Source organism: Gopherus evgoodei, chromosome 3 (assembly GCF_007399415.2).
Source record: "Gopherus evgoodei ecotype Sinaloan lineage chromosome 3, rGopEvg1_v1.p, whole genome shotgun sequence".
NCBI classification, from domain to species: domain Eukaryota; kingdom Metazoa; phylum Chordata; order Testudines; family Testudinidae; genus Gopherus; species Gopherus evgoodei.
The window spans coordinates 171,437,882-171,454,204 of NC_044324.1; the positions used below are offsets into that span (position 1 = coordinate 171,437,882).

General features: G+C 45.1%; 1 protein-coding gene across 1 annotated transcript in view; it reads right to left on the minus strand.

Annotated features, from left to right (window-relative positions):
• Positions 1–16,323, minus strand: part of DNAH14 (dynein axonemal heavy chain 14) — a 496,436-nt gene that overhangs the window by 59,901 nt on the left and 420,212 nt on the right. Inside the window, 4 exon segments of the mRNA XM_030558364.1 lie at positions 7,822–8,049; positions 11,440–11,542; positions 14,481–14,691; positions 15,539–15,695. Coding sequence (XP_030414224.1) covers positions 7,822–8,049; positions 11,440–11,542; positions 14,481–14,691; positions 15,539–15,695 — 699 coding nt within the window.

Genomic DNA, 16,323 nt, shown 5'->3' on the forward strand with positions numbered 1-16,323 from the left:
AGCAGAAAAAAATCATGGACAATGTCTGCTTTCATTCAAAATTTGTTGTGTTTTTTTTAATTGAAAATCTGAAATAAGTCTGCCAAAACCTGAACATGATTTGGGGGTCCAGAAGTGTGTGGCCAAATATTTGCTGCTTGCTGTGTTTGATTGTTTAAAGAAACAATAAAAAAATTCTGCTTAAAAAAAATCCGAAACTTTTGAACCACCTCAGCTTGTGACCAAATGCGTGAGCCCATCCGATCAGAGATTTTTCAAGGTTTCTGATACTCTGCTGGCTTCCTTGATTCATATCTGTCTCCATAACTTTGGGTTCATTTAGGTTAGAATATAAGAACAGCCATACTGGGTCAAACCAAAGGTCCATCCAGCCCAGTATCCTGTCTACCGATAATGACCAATGCCAAGTGTCCCAGAGGGAGTGAACCTAACAGGTAATGATCAAGTGATCTCTCTCCTGCTATCCATCTCCACCCTCTGACAAACAAAGGCTAGGGACACCATTCCTTACCCATCCTGGCTAACAGCCATGAATGGACTTAACCTCCATGCATTTAGCTGTTTCCTAGAAACTGGCTCCACAGGGTCCCTCACAAACTGAAGACGATTACTGTGGGTTTGTCTTTAGTATAGCTTATGTACATACTCCACGAACTGAGCATTTGAGCTTATTCCAGAATCTGGGTTGAGCCTAAGTTGTGAAACCTAAAATGCTCAAAATAGCACATGCATGTGAATGGACACAGAGTGCTAAAATTAAAATAACTCAGGGGTTCTCAAACTGGGAGTCAGGACCCCTCAGGGGGTCATGAGGTTATTACTGGGGGTCGCAAGCTGTCAGCCTCCATCTCAAACCCCGCTTTGCCTCCAGCATTTATAATAGTGTTAAATATAAAAAAAAGGGTTTTCAATTTATAAGGGATTGGTGGGGGGGGGTCGCACTCAGAGGTTTGCTATGTGAAAGGGGTCACCAGTACAAAAGTTTGAGAACCATTGAATTAACCCCTCTGAAGCCTCAGGGAATGCAGGGGAGGAGGGGTCTCCCTTGGTAGGGTTGGGCAGGATATTGCTCTTCTCATGTGATCCCTCCCCCAGTGGCTAATTTTAAATGAAGCTACCCTCCCCTGACATGAATCTCCCTATGGCACTGAAATTAAATATAGACTATAATTTGGCATTTGAGAAGTGAAAGGGATGGTAGCCCTAATGGAAAAGCTAACAGCTTGGCTCTTCTGCAAGCCTCAAACTGCTGAATCCGCTTTAGGGTAGGGAAGGCTGTGCCTCCCAAACAGCCTGGCCCTGCCCCCTATCCAACCCCACCCACTTCCTGCCTCTGATTGCCTGCCCCCCTCAGAATCCCGGACACATTCTGCTCCTTGTCCCCTCACCATCCCCCAGAGACCCAACCCTCAACCACCACCCCGGGACCCCACCCCTGCTCCCTGTTCCCTAACTGCCCTGACCCCTATCCACCCCCCCCACCGGCTGAGTCCTGACAGATCCCTGGAACACCCACAATCCAACCCCCCTATTCCCTGTCCCCTGACCGCCCCTGCAACCTCTGCCCTCTCCCTGTGCCCTGACTGTCCCTGGGACTCCCTGCCCCTTAGCCAACCCCCCCAGCCCCAGCCTCTTACCCTCGGCTCCCCCCTCAGCCAGAGCCTCAGCGCGTCACTGACCAGCTGCAGCGTGTCTCTGGTGGGGCCTGAGCTCCGCCCTGCTCAGAGCCGCGTGGTAAGGGGGCAATGCTGCGAGCTCCAGCTGGGCCTGAGTTCCCTCCACTAGGCCCGGAGCTAGCAGCCCCGCCCCTTTACCACGCAGCTCTGAGCTGGGTGGAGCTTAGGTGCCCAGCCGGAGCCACACTGCCGCTATTGAGGGCAGCTCCTGGATTCGCTGAGGCTCCGGGCGAGGCGAGGGGCGGAGGCGGGGGTAAGGGGCCAGGGCGGGAGACTTAGCCGTTCTCTTGGGGGCCCCTGTGGAGCCCGGGGCCTGGGGCAAATTGCCCCACTTGCCCCCCCCCGGGTGACCCTGGTTATCTCTACCCCAGTGAGCTTTCGCTTAATCATGCTTCGAGACGAAGAATCTTGAAATTGGGGTGAAGAATCGTCTCATTGTTTTAGGAGAGAAGGTGGGGAGTGTGATGGTGCACCCCATAAGGCTTTATGGAAATATGCTTATGAATGTATGTGTGACATAACTGGAATATATTTTACATTACATATGCCATGTAACATATCTATGTAAAGGTTATGATCTACTGAATATATTAATCCTATCTGTATGCATGTGTCATTTTTGTATTCAAAGTTATGAATATTGGCTGTGTACTTGCTTGATTTTAACTAGCTTAGCAGAGCATTTGGTCAGCTTCTTGAGAAAGGAATGTGCAAATTAAGTGTCCAGTCAAGAACCACTTAAGCCAACAATGAATTCAAAGATGCCAATCCACATCAGAACTTTCCCAGGAATGTGGCTTTGCTGGTAAGAAACTCAGTCATGCACGGACATGTGACTTGCCCATGTGACTCCAAAACTCCATCTTGGAGCTGGACTTTGCATAGGAGAGAGGAAGGGGTGTCCACCCACAAGAGAGAGTCTACTTAAATCCCTGGGATACCCCTCCATTTTGTCTTCAGCTGGCTAAAGAGATAACCTCTCCACCCCAAAGGATACCTGAAAGAATCTGGAACAAAGGACAGTAACTACAGAGGGTGTGAATGATTGCTGGACCCAGACTAGAAGGAGACTAGTCTGTAAAAGGAAGCTTACTGGAATTCCTCTAAGGGTAAGGTTTTATCTATATTCAGTTTTTTTAGACTTAGACTTCCATGTTTTATTTTATTTTACTTGGTAATTCACTTTGTTCTGTCTGTTACTACTTGGAACCACTTAAATCCTTCTTTCTGTATTTAATAAAATCACTTTTTACTTATTAATTAACCCAGAGTGTGTATTAATACCTGGGGGCAGGGGGCAAACAGCTGTGCATATCTCTCTATCAGTGTTATAGAGGGCGAACAATTTATGAATTTACTCTGTATAAACTTTATACAGGATAAACCAGATTTATTTGGGGTTTGGACCCCATTGGGAGTTGGGCATCTGAGTGTTATAGACAGGAACACTTTTTAAGTGGCTTTCAGTTAAGTCTGCAGCATTGGGGCAAGTGGTTCAGACTCTGGGTCAGTGTTGGAGCAGACTGGTGTGTCTGGCTCTACAAGATAGGGTGCTGGAGTCCCAAGCTGGCAGGGAAAACAGGGGGCAGAAGTAGTCTTGGCGCATCAGTTGGCAGTTCCCAAAGGGGTTTCTGTGATCCAACCCATCACAGTGACGTAGTCGAGCAGGACTTGTGCACAGCTGATTGCTTTGAGATACTGGTAGTGATTTTAAGTGAGTTTTAAGTGTGGTGGCTGGAGAACAGACAAAGTGGTTACTGGTTTATTATTTTCTGTTTGCTTATTTCGGGTAAGAGCAATAGGGACAGAAAAGGAAGCAAAACAAGTAAGAGTGAAGATCAGAAAAATCTAGAACTACACAAGTTACAAATTGCCCAGAAAGGCTGAACACGGCACTGGGAAAGTCTCTGTTAACTAAGAAGCCCCTGAGTTGAGTGCATCAGTTTCAGTGAAATGCAGATGGGTGTGGCCCAACCTCTGTGTCTGTGTGGAAGCTGACTGGCTCAACAAGACAGAGTGCTGGAGTCCCAAGCTGGCAAAGAAAGCAGGGGTAGATGTAGTCTTGGCACATCAGTTGGCAGTTCCCAAGGTGATTTCTGTGATCCGACTGGTCACAGGGAGTGTTGTGGAGAATGATCGGATGGCAACACCCAGCTGTAGGGTGTAAGGAAACCACATTTCCCTGGGCCAGGTGGAGGTTATTAGAATGATTTGGCCCTGTTCTTTGTTTTGAGCAATGTCTTGCCTATTAGAGGAGTCAGAGGGAACACGTACATTAGGCTGATGACCACTGAAGTTGAAAAGCATCTCTTAAGGACTGGCAACCCAATCCGCTTGTTTACTTCTGTGGTGAACAGATCTATTTGAAGGGTGCCCCACTCGTGGAATATGTGATGTAATATGCTGGGATCTATTTCCCATTTATGGTCTTGGAAGAAGTGTCTGCTGAGTGCATCCACAGTAATATGCTGTGAAACATTTGTAGGATGGATGGATAGTGATGAAACATGCGTTGTTGCTAGCCATCTTTGTGCCTTCAATTTGTAATTTCTAAGTGTAACGGGGCAGACTCACCTCTCACGAGCACCCCATGGTAGAGTGCATGTGACCGTACACTCACTTTCTCTCTTTGGTGGGTCTCCGGTGGCCCACTGGCCAAATCATATACAGTTTGTCTACAGGGGCCTCTTTCAGTGCCCTCTGTAATGCCTCTCTCAGTTTGTCCCTGCTCCGGAATACAGCGGTGCTTCAGGGCTCCTTCCCTGAAGGCAATGTGTTTGCCCTCTCAGGGCCTTTCTGGCCCCAGCTCTTCAGCTGGGTCACTGCAGTTCAGGTTCCCCTTTGGGGTGCCTCAAAGTCCAGGCCACTTTTCTCAGTGACTAATGGGAGGGTTTTGGGAACCCAGGTCCGCCCACTACTCTGGGTCCCAGTCCAGGGACCCTGTAGATAGCAGTAGTCACTGTGTCCCTTTATCTAAGTTGCGCTGCTGCTCTAATTCCCTGGGCCACTTCCCTATGGCATCTTCAGCCTTACTTCAGGGCCTTGTCCTGATGGAATCCCTGCAACCAGCTTAGGGCTCCTTTTCGCTCTCCCCAGCTTCTGGCAGAACTACCTCATCTGAGGTCCTGCAGCTCCTTCAGCCAGCCACACACAATCCAGGCCCCTCCAGCTCTATCCAGGAACTGAACTTGCACTGGCCCTGCAGCTCTTCTTATAATACCCTGCTGGGCCCTGATTAGCTGTTTCCCTCACAGCTTCTCTAGGCAGTTTGGAGGACCTCTCTACTGTCCTTTTCTGGGGCAGGTGTGGCAGGACCACAAGGTCTCCAGCAGGGGGCCGCAGAGCCTAGTCCACCCCATCATACTAAGCCAACAGTCTTGAAGGTTGAGGGCTGAAAACCAATCCCCTTGCTCTAGTGAAGGAATTATCGCTGCAAGCATCACTATTTTGAATTTCTGTACCTTCACATAGGTACTGAGTAGTCTCATATTTAGGATGAGGAGGATAACCCTCCACTCTGTTTTGGTACGAGGAAATACCTTGAATAAACCCGCTTCCCTCTGTGCAGCATAGGAACTGGTTCTAGAGCACTCAAACATAAGACAGTGTCTATTTCTTGGAGAAGCATGCTCTCTCATTAGAGAGGTCCCCGAAGAGGGATAGAGAAGTGGGAAGTGAAGTGAAGTGTACTGAATAATCTGTGGAAACGATCTCCAAGACCCACTTTTCTATAGTGATTAACTCCCAGGCTCGCCTAAAGCAGTGAAGGTGTTTGCCAAAGGAAGAAAGGCTGATGAACTTGTGCAGCAGGAGAGGATGAGGATTGTAGTTCACACTCTCAACAGACACATCAAAATTGCTGATTGGAAGCGGATGGGTATGAGCAGAAGACTGAGAAGTGGGTAGTTTCCTTCTCTGAAACCTCTGCCTTCTTAGGTGCTGTTCATATAATAGGCGCCAATTCCATAGGTGTTCCGGGGCGAGAGCATCCACTGGGAAAAAATGGTGGGTGCAGAGCACCCACTGGCAGCCCACCATCAGGTCTCTCCCCCAGCACATTCCGCCCGCCAGTGGAAGCCTTGCGGTCAGATCAGCGCCTCCCCCACCCTCCTTCCCACCACAATCAGCTGTTTTGCGGTGTGCAGGCAGGAAGCTGGGAGAGACGGGGAGGAACGAGGACGCGGCACATTTGGGGGAGGGGGCGAAACTGGGCAGGAAGACGGGGGTGGGGGTTGAGCGGGGAGAAGAGGCAGGGCAAGGGTGGAGCAGGAAGAAAGCAGAGCTTTGGTGGGGCCTTAGGGGAAAGGTTGAGTGGGGGTGGGGTCTGAGATCAAGCACCCCCCAGCATTTTGAAAACTTGGTGCCTGTGGTTCATTTGGCCTCTGAGGGGAGAGGAATTAGATTGGGTGGGATCTCTGTGCTGTCTGGGACTTTTCTCTTGTATGAAGGGGGTATAAATGCCAAGAGAATGTAGTCACTCTGGAATCCTTCAATATTCACAGAGGCTCATCCATCAAATCTGTGAACAATTAAGAATCATTGAAAGGAAGGTCCTTGACCATGGTTTGAACCTTCTATGGGAAACCAGAGAGCTGGAGCCAGGAGTCTCTTCTCACTACCATTGCTGTGGCAACTGAACGAGTGGCGGTGTAAGCAGCATCGAGGGAGGCTTGCAACATTATTCTGGCCAATAGCTAGGCCTCCGCCACAATCACCTGAAACTGCTCCCTGTGTTCTGCCAATAGGCGGTCAACAAAGGAGGCGAGTTTAGTATAGCTGATGTGGTTATATTTTGCCATCAAGGCCTGATAATTGGCAATTCTGAACTGAAGAGAGGCCGAGGAGTAAGACTTTCTCCCTAATAGGTCCAGGCACCTGTGATCTTTATCATGAGGTATTGATTTAGCATGGGGCTGCCTACCACCTTCCTTCACCACATCTACTGTCAGGGAGTTGAGTGAGAGGTGGGAAAATAAAAACTCTGAGTCCTTTGCTGAGACATAATACCTCTTGTCTGCTCTTTTACGTAGGGGGAATGGAAGCTAGTGTTTGCCAAACAATCTTTGCTGGATCTAAAAGAGCCTCATTAACAGGTAAGGCTATATAGGCCTCTGAAGGTGGAAGATATCAAGCTGCTTGTGATGAGGCTCAGTAACCTCCTTTTAGTTTGGACTAATTCAGTCTCCCTTTTGTAATGTTTCCTATCAACATTTGTTATTTGTTATTGTGACATCTTATGAACTTTCACATACTTTTTGCAGCTGAGACCACAATTAGAGTAAATTTGTAGGTTCAATTATCATAATAGAGCTCAGCACTGTTGTATCTAACTAAAAACCTACTGCCTGAGAATAAAAGACAAAATTAAAATGTACCTTTTTAACAACTAGGGTAACTGTAACGCTAGTGAATACTAAGTTCCAATTACTAAAAAGTAACATCCTATCTAAGCAACAAGGAACTATAAAAGGGATATTGATGTTCCATCTGCTCTGCCTAGGGTGGTTGCAAAGTGCTGAGTGGAAGTTAGGGTCTCAGGCTCTTTATACCCTTGGGAAGGGTGCGCGGAGTGTGAATGTGACCCCACTACACACTGCTAGTGAAAATGTTGCAAACTATTGTTCTGGGGTGCCCAACACACCATAAGTGGGATCCACATGTGCACTGATCAAAGTAGAACAATTACCTGCTGGTTTCAGGAATTATGGAGTCTTTGTTTCTCCACAGAGTTTTCATGATCTCCTGCACTAGTGGTATTAGAAGGGATATGGGGTACCCTTCCTGCATTGTAGGGAAAAATAATACATGGTGGTTTTCCATAATCTTCTCTTTTTCAGACACATTTATAAATACTTAATGATCACTGAGTTCTTCCCAGGCCTGACCCTGGAGTGTTTACTTTTTATTTTAAACTTATTGGGATTTTGTCTCCTAGAAACTGAATAGTTCCTGGGAGACAAACTTAGAATCAAAGTACAGTATAAGCTAGGTATGGGTGTGAGACACTGAATTTGTGCACTTGGGAGATCAGACTAGGTGTTCTAGTTCATACCCATCTCTAGTGTAAGCATTCATCAACCTGGGAATCAGAGTGCCAGATAACTTTCTATTTGTTTCTTTGTGGGTTTTTTTGCAAAGTACTTACTTCTAAATCGGAAGAGTTAAATTCATATGGAACATTCCAGGCCAAAGAGCCATATTTTTTTCTTTCATGGACTACAGCATTGAAGAAACACAGGCTGAACACCAGCTTCTTCCAGGATAAGCCACATTCAACCTTGTTGAAGATAATTTCCGTTACATCTCCACTGCCACTGTATCCAAATGTCTGAAGTAATTTTCCCTTCAGACCCCGAGGTGGTTCTATTGCCATCTTTAAAAAAGAAAAGAGGGAAACAAGGCAAGTGTATTACCATTACACCTCTACCCTGGTATAACGCTGTTCTTGGGAGCCAAAAAATATTACTGCGTTATAGGTGAAACCACATTATATCGAACTTGCTTTGATCTGCTTGAGTGCGCAGTCCTGCCACCCCCCCCCCCGAGCACTGCTTTAACGCGTTATATCTGAATTCGTGTTATATCAGGTTGCGTTATATCGGGGCAGAGGTGTATTATATTTTCGGAATAATATGCTGCAGGCAGATTGATGAGAGCAAAACAAATCTAACAAAACCCTTTCACTTTTTCTTAGTGGATTAGTTATTGAATTGGATATGATCAATTGGAAAGAGAGAGAGATTACTTACAAGTAACTATTGTTCTTGGAAAATGTTGTCCCTCACACTTATGAGATATAATACTCCTTGTGTTGAGCTATGGAATTTTATTAGTGATCAATATCCATTGGTGCCAGTCATCTGACCCCTATAAGGATTCACAAGTCTTGAACCACGATCCTTGGGTCCCCAAGCAACCTTCGTATTTTGGCTACCATCTGGTGGCTTGCTAGTAACTGGTGGGCTCAGTGGCTAATGGAACCTTAGCCAAACCAGACGCATCGGCAATCGAAGTGCTGATTGGATGAGTGCCCGGTCCCACCTATTGGTCTGGCTGTGCTACTTAAACCAGAAGCAGACTCAGGAAGTTATCTGTGCAACTGGGTAGTTGCTACATTGGACCCTGCCTTCTTGCCAGACTCCTGAGCCATGCTTTTCTGACTTGTCCCTGGTTCCTGCTTCCCTGTCTGCTCCTGATTCTAGTTTTCTTGACCTAGTTCTTGCTTTCCTGCCTTGTTCCTGATCCATGCCCCAGTCATGGATTCTGACTTCCACCTCTGATTCTGATCCTTGACTTGGTTTACTGACTCCTAACTCCGACTCATAGGTCTGACTGGCCAAACCTGTCATGCTACCCGTTCACCCCCTGCTCCATCCGGGGAGGATTCCGAGGGTATAAAAGAGGGTGTGGCCCCAACCACCCTTCAGTTCCTTTGCTACTTTTGGAATTCTTTATCTGAGACTCCAAAGAAGAGGGGAAGGTGAGTAGAGAGTGTGAATACGGAGTGTGAATATACAGAAGCAATACTGTCAAAGAACAATTTCTGGTAAGTAACCTCTCTTTCTTCTTCAAGTGGCCTATATCTATGCTCACTTGTGAGAGAATAGCAAGATGTATAACCTCTGAGGAAGTACAGCTGATAAGTCTAGATGAACAAGGCCTACAAACTGCCAACATGAGCATCGGCGCTAGATTGCAATACAACAGAATGTTGAAAGTGATTATAATTTCATTTTCCCACATCAGACCTCAGCAAAAGACATTTTTATTTCAATATATTTACATACAGGGCTTCAAGCAACAGCTGTGCAAATTCTACAAAAAAGATAGAAGGCCTGCAATGGATGTATCAACAATACTGAGACCTCAGGTTGATTGCAGGGAATATAGGGACTTAGGCACTTCATCAATTGTGCCAGAACCTCAATGCTAATAGATCAACCCAGAGGGATCCGGCTGCTTTGATGCTATAACAACAACATTGGGACATCAGCATCAAATTAGAAATCCAGGGGATCTTAGCACACATCAAGGCTGCTGGAATTAGACTGACCCGGAGGAATACAGGGACTTTGACACCACAACAAGAATGCTGACCTTGGTGATGAATAGGTCAAGCTGGAGGGATCAGGAGACTTTGGCAGCACGTCAACTGTGTTGGTATCTCAGTACTGAATTAGACTGACCAGGAGGGATCCAGGGACCTTGGTGCTGGTTGGCACCAGGACCTTGGCATGGGGCTCACCCAGATAAGATCACTGAGATGGGCGTGGCTCAAGCCAGGCACAGAGCCACTTTAGGTTAATGGATGGCCAAAATTGATGCTGGATTTACACATTGCCAGATTTAGTAATCTGGGCCTGAGGATTCTCCCCTGTCAGTAGGAGAGTTTGAGGTGACCCTCCCACTCCTGCGGGTCATCTAGATGATACCTATGTCCCTTGCCCTAACAGTAAACCCAAGTAAACTTATATGCAGTACTGAGACCTGATTTTTTAGCTGATAGTCTTCTGAAAAGTGAATGTGACATGAAGTTTAATCTCTTGCCCTGAGCAGGAGCTGAGGGCATTATGGAGGCTGCATCTGGGGGATGGACCACCTTGCATTCTTCTCAAATAGCCTCCTCTCGCTGACCCATCAGCACCATCCAGCTCTTCTTAGCCACAAGAATGAGTAAACCTAATGGCCTTAAAGGATATGTAAATATAAAATGACATATTCCCAGAAAAATCACTCAAATTAAAAGAGTGGAAAATGGAGCACTCATCCACCAAGTAAAGATGAGACCATAAAAATTCTGTTTATTTCTTCAAGGGAAACAAGAGAAGAAAGTGTTTTATTCATGAGGCCATCTTCTCCTAGAACACATTCATTTTATTTCATTGCTACAACATATACTTGTATCAAACTCTTGAACTTAAAATACATTTAAAAAACAAATCCAGGATGTTTGAATTCTACCTTTTTCCTTGTTACTGCAAGAATAACATTCAGCTCACTTGGGCGGGAGGAGGAAGGAGATAAATCTTCAGTGGTCAGACAGGATTGTACTAAGCAAAGTAGTCTTTATAATGTCTCCTTTTTTATATAGAGAAACAAGGCCATCTAGGTCAGAGTAGAATTGGGCTTTAGGTGGGCAGACTGGAGGAACTGGAGTTGAGTTTCCTCATGAACGTTGGATGGTGGAGTGCAGAATTTTGGTTTGGCTCTGTTTCTTGTTAAGATAATATTAGAATGAGAAATTTGAAATATTCAAATTGAGTATTCACAGCCAAAACCACAGCAACTTTCTGATTGTGGTGTTTTAGAAAATTATAATCAACCCTTACCCATGGGCTCCAGGTTAGTATAATTTTTGGTGATGCCCAGAATGGGTCCAAGCAGAGCCATTCTGCTTTTGGGGGGGGGGGGTGGCATGCGCTTCAGGGAGACATGGGGTCCAGGGTGGCCTGGGGGGCTAGCAGGGCGGGGACGGGGCTTATGCTGGCAGCAGCAGCGAGTAGCCCAGCCCCAGCCCGCCCCTTGCCCACTCCTGGCGTTGCTCGGAGGGAGGAGCTTGAGGAAAGGGATGGAGTGGGACAGGCTGGGGCCTGGTTGCCCGCTGCTGCTGGCCCCAGGCTAACACCCCAGGCCCTCCACTAATCCCTTGGGGTGCAGAGCCCCCCAGGGCATTTTCCCCCGTCTGTCATATGGACGGGATGGTTCTGAAAATATAAGCCCAAACATTGGTGGAGCCCATACAATTCACCGCCTATGCCCTTACCTTAAAACCTTTCTGCAGGATAGGTATGGGGAAAGAAGGATCAGGTGTGGAACTTAACCATAGTCTAAACTGAGGATCCATGTTTATGTTTGGCTGGGTAAATCTGTAAAGACAGGTAGTTTGGTAACATAATTATTATTCTACCAAATATAAGGCAAGATGCAAACTTTTAATAATCAAATTTCTTTACCATTTGCTCAAGTTAATTAAATGAAACAACCTGGACAGAAATAATGTGATTTCTCTAGCTTTTGTCTTACTCTTCAAAGTAGTAAGCCTAGAAAGAGAACTAGTGGGTCCTGAAAAAGAGAATCTGAATCTACACATCATGGTCCAGTTCAGAAACGTGATGCTGTCCACTCACATTAGAACCTCTAATGATGTACTATAAGACTGGGAATGGTCATTCCTACCCGGTAGCTAATTTCTAGGTACTGGGGTTTGCCAAGATCAGAAAATACTCAGTTGCATTCCAAGTGAGTGGTGCAGTAGGTAGAGGAGAGAATTCAACAGCCCAACAGGTTCACAGATGCAAGGTGGATCCCCTTTCACTAATCTCTGGCAGCGAACCCCGCAGCCGCTACCTTTTGTTCACGGATATATTGTGTGGTGAGCTTCCCTTTTCAGATATTGTGGGTGAACTTCTCACTCATTTCTGACAATGAATGGCAACTTCAGCCTATCTGCTCATGCCATGAGGGGCCTCCTGGTCAGAATGATCTCTAGGGTGGTAATGGGGGACAGTTCCTTCAGGGATAAGGGTACCGGTGGGCAGCAATAGCAGCAACAGCTGTATTCCACTGAGCTTCCACTGAGGTCCAGGTCAGGAGCTGCTAGCTAAAGTCCAGGAGTTGTAGCCTTTCCTCAGAAATCAGCACATGGTGGAACAGTGCAGACACCAATATCTTTGACAAATCAGAAGCCTATGTGGTTTTCTGAGCATGGTAGATCCAACAATTATGATTGCAGAAAAGTGATAGAAGGAAGGACTGTGAATTGCTAGTGGGTATTGCTCACCACAAACCTGAGGTACTTTCTGTGAGGGCTGAGTGATTGCAATATGAAAATGTGTGTCCTTCAAGTCGAGGGTGCCATACCAGTCTGCTGGATCCAGTCAGGGGATCATGGAGGCCGAAGAGACCATGCAGAACTTTAGTTTCTTCATGAACTTGTTGAGTTCTCGCAGGTCCAAGATGGGCCTGAGGCTGCCTTTGGCTTTCAGTATTTGGAAATACCAAGAATAGACGCCCTTGCCCTTCTGCTCCTGAGGAACCTTTTCCACTGCCCCTAGTGATAAAAGCGAGTGCACCTCCCATATAAGGAGTTGCTTCTGAAGAGGGACGGGTAAGGGGGGGTGGAAGGATGGGAGGGCACAGAATTGGATGGAGTATCCCCTATCTACTGTGTGGCGCACTCAGCGGTCCAAAGTAATACGGGACCATGCACAGTAGATACTTCCTGGGAGGTTCATAGGATCTCTGGTAGTAAAGGGGCGGAGAAGCAGGCTCTTGCTTGTAAGGAGGTGGTTTGGAGTGCCTTCTTCAAGGTGCTGAGGTGTATATACTCAGGGAGTGGAAGGTTGCATGAGAGTCCTGAAGGACTGTAGCAACTCATCCATTCTGTCACTGTACATGTTGTTAACCTCAAAGGGGAGATCCTCCACGGTAGGAATGTCCTTGAGGAACCAAGAAAATTAAGTCATGAAGCTTATCTCATTGCAACCAAAGTTACCATGCAACAGGAGGCTGTGACAGATGCATCTACTGAGGCTTGGAGGGAAAATCAGGCTATCAGTTTGTCCACTCACTCAGACAATGGTCTGCAATTCTGTTTTAGGTTCCTGGAGCAGTTTGTTTCTGAACTCAGAAAAATTATAATTAATAAAATCCTATTTTGAATTGTGGTCTGATAATACACAATGCAGAACTATAGGTTAGCTGAGATATAACTCTTCCTATTGAAGTGGTCTAATCTTTTGGTGTCCTTGTCAGAAAGAGTAGAGCTATGTTGGTGCAGTCTGTTACATTCAGTGACAGCCTGAATTTCTCTGAGAGAGAATTTAGAAATGGAAGTAGCTAAGGAGTACTTTTTGGGAGCTGGAACCATAGAGGAAGTTGTGGCACTCCCATTCACCAGAGCAGGTCCAGTAGAAGAAATTTGGATCCAGGTAGATCTTGTTGGTCCAGGACCAAGTATAGGCTTGTCTAGGAGGTACAGCTTTAAATAAGCCTCCTTTGCTTTTGAGTTCTATTTGTTGGTCTTTTTCCAAAAGAGCATTTGTTAGTAATATACCACTCACTCAGACAAAATAGGCATCTAATATGCCTGTCATTGAAGGGTACAGGCACCTGGCATGGTGATTTTTGCTCAGCCATAAGGTCTGAAGGCTGGTACCAGATAACTAAAAGACAGAGTAAAAACTATGCAAAATGGAAACCTATCATAAACTACTGTATCCACACTAAAAGCAACTATATACAACATGATTGTATTGACAATCACAAATGGGCAAGAGACAAATACTGTCCTCAGTTATGTCTCTCAGTCCTGGGTGGTATGAAGGAACCAAGAGTAGGTAGGTGTGGCTCTCCTCTTTATGCCCTTTGGAGAGGAGAATGAGGGCACTCAGGTTGTAGGAACTGCCCAATGGATATTGCTAGCCAAGAGTAGAATATATAAACACTCAAGGAAGAAAACTTTTTCCAGTTCCTCTTCTGAGACTTTATTTATACCTCTTAAATAATAATTGGAGTTATACCTATCCTCATAGAACTGGAAGAGACCCTGAAAAGTCATTGAGTCCAGCCCCCTACCTTCACTAGCAGGACCAAGTACTGATTTTGCCCCAAATCCCTAAGTGGCCCCCTCAAGGACTGAACTCATAACCTTGGGGTTAGCAGGCTAATGCTCAAACCACTGAGCTATCCCTCCCCCCTTCAAAGTATTTTCTCTCTTGTGTTAAAAAGATTGATATTTGCATTTATATTGACTGCTTCAAGTATATAACTTATTTATATTTTGAATATAAATAAAACGCTTACGAATCAACAATAGTACAAAGCCTGGGCATAAATGATGCAGCAAGATGGCAGTTTTGCAGGAAAACCCATTGTCCACTCAACAGCTGTGCTTTATGTATCAAATCTTCAGCTTTGCTTCCCTGACCACGTCCCAAAGAAATCATTTTCACATGCCGTGTGCTTCCTTTTATTTCCTGTGCAAGGCGCAGAAGGTGAGCTGCTGGGTCTATTCCTGTGTAACAACATGGAATTGATTTATTTATGCAGCTATAACAGCCAAAAATTATCTTTAGAATTACATATTTAAAAATGTGTCATCTTTAATTATCTCACCTGTAAGAATAGTACTCTGTGTTATTTTTGTAATATTATACATTTCATTATAAGGGAATCATGGGGTGAGGAACAATGGGTTATGTTATATTATCAGAAGAAAGCACCGAGACACTAATAAATAAAAATGGTTTGATTGTATTAGTTCAAGAATTTCTCAAAATGCTAACTATCACAGCAAATGATACTGAACAGCAGAAGTACCTCTTATCACGAAAATGCTGAGGTGGTTCAACAAACATTTTTTGGTTAAGTTATTTAGTGTTATTTTAAATATTGAACAAATAATATAGGGCCAGATCACTCACTCTCATGGAAAAACCACTAGAGGCAGTCTAGAAGGAGAAAAACTGCACAGGCCTTGTAACTCTGTGCTGCTTACTGGCTCCTTACCACTTTCCTTATCTTTGGTGACAACGAGCAGGGCTTCCCCTACCAGCAGCTACCTTGAACCCAGTGTTAAAGGGGAATTTGAAGATTGGTGTAGATTCCAAGACCAGAGGTACTGGTGGATTGATGTGGAGCATCCCTCACAACCCTCCTCCTTCCTGTGATTTTTGTCTACTCCCAGTTTCACTCTTTGCTGTTCAGTTTAACAGGAGACAAAGATAACATGAACACAAAAGTTGGTAACACTCTAGGAAGCAGGGGCAACCTATTGAACATAAGAGCTAAACTAGAATCTGAACATTAATGCTTCATAAACCAGGTTTTATGTGCCCCTTCTTAGTTTATAAGTATCTCACCATGAGAATGAATAAATATTAATGGAGTGGTGGCACTGGAATCTTCATACACTTCTTTCAAGTTAATCACTCCAGTCTGAAGATATCTGGCTCCTAATTTCTCAATAACAAACTCTCGTATTGCACTATTTAAACTTCCTGGTCTGAGAATTTTAATCTAACAATAAAAATATGAAAGATGAGGGAACAAATTAATCAAGTAATTTAAGTTAACATTAGCATAATAATTATGCCTGTGATAAAAATAAAGTCCAGTTGTTTTGTACTATACAGTTCTAAAAGATTCCAAAATCTCAACATTTGTGTTTTACTTAACCAATATTAATTCCACTAGTCATTGTATACTTCTCACTTTACAGGAATCAAAAGATATCTACATGGGAAAGTAAAGCACTTATCCGGTAATATGGGAAGAATTGCAATAAAATCAGGACTAGGAACTGAAAAGAAGGTGAAAGAAATGTTATTTACCCCATGGTAACTGTGGTTCTTTGAGATGTGTTTTCCACATGGATTCCACTCAAGTTGTGCAGGTTTCCCATGTGTAAGATTGGATTCTTTTGGATAGCAGTGTCCCTTGGGGTTGTACCTGTACTCTGAGATCCCTTGTGACCACCACAGCTTAGGGCATAAAGGGCAGGGTGGCCTCAACAGCCACTCGGTTCCTTTGCCAACAAGAGTCATAAGAGAACAGGACTCTGATTATCTGGGATGGAGGGTGGCTTGCAGAGTGCTGGAACAATTTGTGTAATGGGGGTGCTGAGAACCACTAAATATAGACAGGA